General features: G+C 39.9%; 1 protein-coding gene across 1 annotated transcript in view; it reads left to right on the top strand.

The window, feature by feature from the left end:
• The window catches only part of LOC124794993 (endoplasmic reticulum resident protein 44), a 96,361-nt gene that overhangs the window by 69,941 nt on the left and 19,323 nt on the right, over positions 1-7,097 (top strand). The window contains exon 5 of the mRNA XM_047258746.1: positions 4,588-4,703. Within this exon, the coding sequence (XP_047114702.1) occupies positions 4,588-4,703 (116 nt within the window). The remainder of the gene's footprint in view (positions 1-4,587; positions 4,704-7,097) is intronic.

The raw sequence follows: 7,097 nt of genomic DNA, 5'->3' as shown, positions 1-7,097 counted from the left end.
TCTTTCCCATAATCCCCTCTTTGTGTCCTTCCTACCCTCACTTCATCTCCATCAGCTCAAGCAACTGCTTTCAATAATTTGGCTTCCCATGGCCGTGGGTGTGGAATTTTCATTATTATTATAAGTTGAAGGGTCAGTTTTGCCTCACATTTTCATACATATCTCCAAGATGCAAGCTGATTTCTCATAAGGTTGGCTTGCACCACTCATTCTTCTGGAAATACATTAGTACTGTACATCCACAACTGATAAAATTGATGGTTCAGTAATGGGCAGCACCCATGTTTTTTGGGATTAGGATTACTACAAGCTTCTTGATGTCTGACGATAATATCCATGTCTCAAGTCACACTAGGTGGAATAGTTTCATCATGGCTCTCTCTCTCTCTCTCCAAGAAAGTCACTAATTCTTTGGGAATGTCATCTGCTTTATGGGCTTTACTTTAGTCTTTCAGTGCTTAGTCAGATTCTTCTCATATTATTATATCTTCCAGCTCATCTTTTTCTGATTCCTCTACCCATTCAATAATATTGTCTTAAAGTTCATTTTCTTTTTATAGCCCTTCTATATAATCCTTCCACCTTCCAATGTTCTCCTTTTTCCTTGTATTCGTTTCCCATATTTCAGTCACTTACTTTCTCATGCTCCCTATGAAATTCTAAATGACCTCTGGGTCTTTCTATCCACGTACAATGTTGTTAATTTCCTTCCTTCCTGCAGTTTTAGCCTGTCGTTAATAACCAATAAATTATGATCAGAGTCCACATCTGCCTCTTGGAATGTTTTGCAATTTAAAATTTTGTTTCTAAATGTCTATCTTACCATTGTATAATTTACCCAAAGCCTTGCAGTGTTACCTGGGCTCTTCCAGTGAGTTTTTCTTCTTGTGGGTGACTTTTAAGTGATCAGTATATTGTGAGATGCCCAGTATTTACCCATTCCCTTGTAATAACATTACCTTCCTTTCCTAATTTTCCAGTTGCTGCCTTGTTTTCTCTTGATGTTTTTGTCTTTCTGTGCAGTGCCACATGTTTAATCACTGATTTCGTTTCCGACTGCAGGTAGGTGAGGGCCATAAGAGAGCTTTTACATTCAAATAACTCACTACAAAATCACAAAACACTGTTCCCATAATTCTTCTATATTCTAATAAGCTATCAACTCACAACTGATAACTCACAAAGCTTTTCTGACAAAGTGTTCATACATGATGCTTCAGTGCTTCACCAAAAATGTAAGTTCATACTTAACTCAAGATAGACGCTATAGAATCTGTATAACAACACTCATTTTTCTTTAGTGCTTGACCATTGTCATCAGGCACCTCTCTTCTTAGGAGCCCACAGTACCCTCAAAGTATGACTGCAAAGTGCAAGCAACCCCTCACTGGCCAATCTAAAAAACACATCTGTCGTCGCTTTCTGCACTGAGCCCGCATTTTTATTTCTCATATCTGCACATAAATTTCAACAAACCTGGGCACAGTAGACACTCTTTACTCCGTTACTAAAGTCATGTTTTTCATGTGCATATCTTTCACTAGTCTCGTAAAAGGAAAGTGAGACAGGCTGCTATGCTTTATAGCAACAGGTACCAGTACACCAGGCATACAACCTTATTTCACTACTATTAAACCAAGTGTTAGCAGTGGATCTAAAATACTGAAATTAAATCAATACCTCTAATGGCATTGTGCAATCATCAAGGCAGGTTGTTAAAAGTGTAAGTTTTGTGGAAAGGAGAAAGCTTCGTAAATCTGTCACACAGCAATGACTTTGGCTGGATCACCCCAAGTGGAATTTCGTACACCCCTTCCCCCAAATTTTGCAGAAAATTGGTGACTACATCCAGTACAAAATTGAGAGCCAATGAAACCTATCTGTCACGTATGAGTGTGGAATATAACAGGGTGTGTGCAGTTGCATATCACATCCAGTGGAGAGAAGTTTGAAATGTCTTGGTAACAACAAAAGTATGAGGAACCAATTCAAGAGGACATTAAGAAACTTTAAATGTTGTATGTCAAATAAAAGTTCAGTAGGTGACAGAACTTTGTATTGTAAGAGTTTACACAAGGAGTCATAAGGAGAAGAAATCCACAATGTCTGTGGTTAAAAAGCTTACAACAGTATTTTCTGTCCTAGAAAAGTTGAAAACTGAAGTGAAAGGCAATCCTGGTATGTGTGAAAGTATACTTTAACATGTTATTCAGAAATTGGGCTTCAGAAATAAATAACTTCAACCAAAAGATATTTGCAAAATACTTGATTGACTGTTCATTACACTAATGAGACTTAATGTGGAGCAGATCATTCCAAAAGCTTGCATGGGAGAAATAAATTAAGCCTTGCACATCAGAAAATATATGATTATCACAGAGGAAATGTTCAAGAGTGGAATGGCTGTAGAGGAGAGATTTAAATACCATCAGGTTTTGGAAAGTGTATCACATTGAAAACAGAGATAGGTTTGTGCAAAGTGCTGGCTTCTATTATCGGGAATTCTGTTATTGAATGCCTGGGAAACAATAACTAGAGCTTCCATCTAATTCCACATCTTATGAGGAAAGCAGGTCTACCGGAACATGCACTTGAGATCATAAAAATTTCTTTTCATAAGTGTATTGCTTTCAGCAGACAAAGAGAATAATATTCAGTGGTTGACTCTGGCATACTGTGAATTAAACACCATTGAGCTTATTCAAGCCTTTGTAGGGAACAAGGCAACAAAGGAGAATAGTTCTATTAAGATAAGTCATACTCTACAGCTGTTACTCCATTCTATAGTGTCCCCCAAAGTGTCTTTAGGAATTCAATGAGACATTTGTACAAATTCTGAAGTAGATATGCAGAAAGAACTCATGGTCTTCACATAGCTGCAGAACCATTGCTGATTCAAGTAGATGACCATGACAACCAATAAGACCTCAATAAACCATGACAGCAAAGAATGTGGGGTTTTTTATTCATCATTATCTCAGGCAAAATTTATTCCAGCTAATCACTGCACATCATTTATGAATTTTTCGTTTACTGAAATCTAAAAACTGTTTCATTGTTTGTATTCTGAGAGCTGCTTGTATATAAAGTGTTCTAATGCAATATACTATAGCATAGCCTTTTATGCCCGACAGCCACTGTTGTATTGGTAAGTGTGAGAGCCACTGTTGTATTGGGATATGAGAACGTAGTTGCCACTCTTTGCTCTGGTGGATTGGCACTTAGCATGCATTACAGTAGTGGCACAATGCTGGTATGACAACTACGCTGGACTCTAGTATAGATTGCATCTACCAGAGTATATGCTTTACAAACTCTTAACCCACAGTGTGAGGATTGTTCACAAGTAATGACATATCATGAAACCAACCAAAGCTCAAGCTTTACAATCATGTTTTCTCCAAAGCAGTAGATAAGTTGGTAGGCTCAATTACATTACTACAACAAAACAACTAATGGGGAAACATTGAAAATGTGCCATTAAATGTGGAGAAGGATTATATTTTTAAAAACAATGTATGGAAAAGATAGATTGCTACTCACCATAAAGATAACACATTGAGTTGCAGACAGGCACAACGAAAAGACACTTATGCATTAGCTTTTGGCCAAAGCCTTCTTCAGGAAAAGAAACACGTACACACAAATTCACACAAGCAAGCACACCTCATACACACATTAGCACCATCTCCGGCAGCTCAGGCTGAAATGCAGGTGCAGAAGATGGTGGTCGTGTGTGTGTGTGTGTGTGTGTGTGTGTGTGTGTGTGTGTGTGTGTGTGTGTGTGTGTGTGTGTGTGTTCATTTTCTAAAGAAGGCTTTGGCGCAAAGCTAATGTGTAAGGGTCTTTTTGTTGTGCCTTTTCCTTATGTTGTTGATATTCCAACCTGGAGTTTCCATTATTTAACTGTGCATCAAAGATGTTCATGAAAACATTGACTTGCATATGTGGATCTTCAAAGAGACAAGTTCTCTCAAAAAAGCTTGCTTTAATGTAAAACTATGTCCATGTGTATATCCCTCCCCTACACCTTCATTTCAACCAAACTGTAAATGTAATATTCACAAATAAAATAAAAGTAGACATTTCATGATTCCAGCAAGGTGCATACACCAGTGGTCAATATGCAGTGGAGCCAAAAGAGAAGCTTAAAGCAAGGGCAAATAGAGATTGGTCAGATAGTCACTGCAAATCTAAAATGGAACCGTAACAGTGAGTTCACGTAGTTGGTGTTGTACTCCTTTTTCGAGGAGGAATACTAATGTGTAAGGTGTAAAGATAATGTGAGTATATTGGGGATCAAATTTATTGACAGGAGAACCCCCCCCCACCACCACCACACACACACACACACACACACACACACACACACACACAATGAATTGTTTAATTCCTCACAACTTGTCCAATTGCATCCACATAGTTTTAACAAATCCACACAACTGATGGCGCTCTCTGGACTGTAGCAAATATTTAAAAATTGTGCTGTTATCATTCCAGAGTGATATTTCATTTGTTGTGTTGGAACTGGTATGATGACTTGTGTTCCTTGTTTAATCCCATTTCTCTTGCTATTTTTATCCACAGGAAAAAAAAAGAGTTGTAATTGGTTATTTTGATAGGAAGGATGTACCAGAATATACTGTTTTTAGAAGAGTTGCAACTAATTTGAAAGAGGACTGCCAGTTCTATGTTGGCTTTGGGTAAGTGTTAGATAACTTTATAAATGTTGTTAACGCAACATTGATGTTGGATGAAAATAAATACATTTTCAATCACGTATTAGTTTCTGGATGTATAGTGATTTTGATGAGCAAAGACAATTTGTGGAATAAACACTTACAGTTCTGTGTGTTGTCTTTCCCTGTGTTAAGCATTCTGGGCAGATTGTTAAGAAAAGTGACAATCACTAACAAGAAATGCAAGACTATGTCTCTGCAATCTACTTATAACAGTATTCCTTCCTTGTTCATAATGTAAAATCATCTCTTTTTTTCATATGCTTATGTGGCTCTTGGTGTTTGTTTGTTTGTATGCATGCTTGTTTGTCTGATAGAAAGTGTTTCTTCAGTGTGTGTGAAGTCGAAAATACCAACCACCATACTGAAAGTAATGATTTTAGTTATATTGGGTCACATTTCTTAGTTTTGTAACGGCATACCAATCTTGATGTAGTTTGTGCATGTCAATTTTTCATAATAGAAAATGTTTGTATTCAGATTTGATCACAAGAAACTAAACCATCTTATTTTCTGTGAATTTGTGTCTGCAATATTTGAATGTTACTTGAAAGTCATTCATTTTGAACATTATGCTTAGCCCCTCGGGTCCAGGGGTTATAATAGGCCTGAGGTATTCCTGCCTGTCATAAGAGGCAACTAAAAGGAGAGTGACATGTTTCGGTCTTTATGTGATGGTCCCTTTTGGGGTTTGACATCCATATTTCAAAATTTTCCCGGAGAGCAAGCCAATTGCGGAAGTCGCCTTACATGGTGCATCGTGTCCATCGTGCGCTGAGATCTTTCGCATCCTACGTCAGTGTGGATCTGCACTTCCACTCATTTTCCAGCTGTTGAGCGAGGTCCCCTTCATCCATTGTACAATATTGTTTTCTGCACTGACAGTGGTAACGGATTTGTTTGCACCTGATATCCAGCACAGCAGCCAGTCCTTTGTGGTGGGGCTGCCATGTACCCTGTTGGTTGTAGCCCCTGACCACACAGGGATCGCTCTGCTGATGCCTGTTCCGTTAACTACCAACGTATGCCAAGGGGTAGATGCCCATCCCCCTGGGGCATCAGGACTCCCGGAAATGGCCATCTTGCCAGGTGGCCATTGCTACAGCTAAGTGGTGCCCGTAGGAAGGGCCCCTGGTCAGAGCGGGTGGCATCAGGGTGGATGACACACGATGAAGCGTAGTACATCATCTCTTGCTGGTGGTCAAACACCAGCGGTCTCTAAGCGTTCATGGGCTCAATTCAATGAACAGAAGTACGACCCCAAATTGTCCCTCTCCCTGGCCACACCGTGGGAGGAATGTCAGGCTAAGGATGGTAGGGGCTCTTATTCACCCCCTTACCTTGTATATCCAAGAGCTGATGGTGATTGTTTCATGACGAAGCCTCAGTTTTTTGTTGAGCATTTAGAGGACACATTTGGGGAGGTGGAGGGATTGTCCAAAATGAGATCTCAGTTAGTCTTGATCAAAACAGCATCCTCTGCCCAGTCACGGGCGTTACTCGTTTGTGACAAGCTGGGGGATGTTTCTGTAAGCATCACACCCCATAAGAGCTTAAATATAGTCCAGGGTATCATATTTCACAGGGACCTTCTTTTGCAGTCTGACGATGAGCTGCATGCCAATTTAGAGTGGCGAGGTGTACATTTCATTCTGCGTGTCCACTGGGGTCTGACGGATAATCAGGTTGCCACCGGTGCCTTCATCTTGGCCTTTGAGGTTGATACATTACCCGAGAAGGTCAAGGTGATGGTCTACTGCTGTGATGTAAAGCCCTATATCCCTCCCCCAATGCAGTGCTTTAAATGCTGGAAGTTCAGCCATATGTCTTCCCTCTATACTTCCAGCATCACATGTCGAGATTGCGGATGCCCATCACATACCAATACTCCATGTGCCCCGCCTCCCATCTGTGTTACCTGCGGAGAGATAATATAAAGTGATAATAGCTGGGAGGGGGCGGAGGGTTAAGAGGTAACCCATTAGACTACAGACTCAATTACAGAATTTTTGATGACATCAGGCACATCACAGAGTATACTGTTCACTTTAGTGCGGTGATGTCCCCTTCCTCATTATGATAAGTGTTGAATTAAAGCATTCTGTGGAACATGCTATTACAGAGCTTGGAGAGTCACGTGGGAGAAAGGAGCATCCACATACAGGTATCTCTGAAGCATAGCCCCTCAGTTGATGTCATCTGAAAGTTTGTGATAAGAAACTACTTGCATAGCTAATTACGAGAAGTATCCAGCAACTCCATGTGTGTGTGTTCCCTAGGCCACGTTTACCGTAAATTTGCTCAATAGACAGACTGCAGAATAAATATATACTACCTGAAAAAAATGACTCACCCAGA

Source organism: Schistocerca piceifrons, chromosome 1, assembly GCF_021461385.2.
Source record: "Schistocerca piceifrons isolate TAMUIC-IGC-003096 chromosome 1, iqSchPice1.1, whole genome shotgun sequence".
NCBI lineage: Eukaryota > Metazoa > Arthropoda > Insecta > Orthoptera > Acrididae > Schistocerca > Schistocerca piceifrons.
The sequence above is the reverse complement of the archived record's forward strand: the minus strand, read 5'-3'. Positions and strand labels throughout refer to the sequence as shown.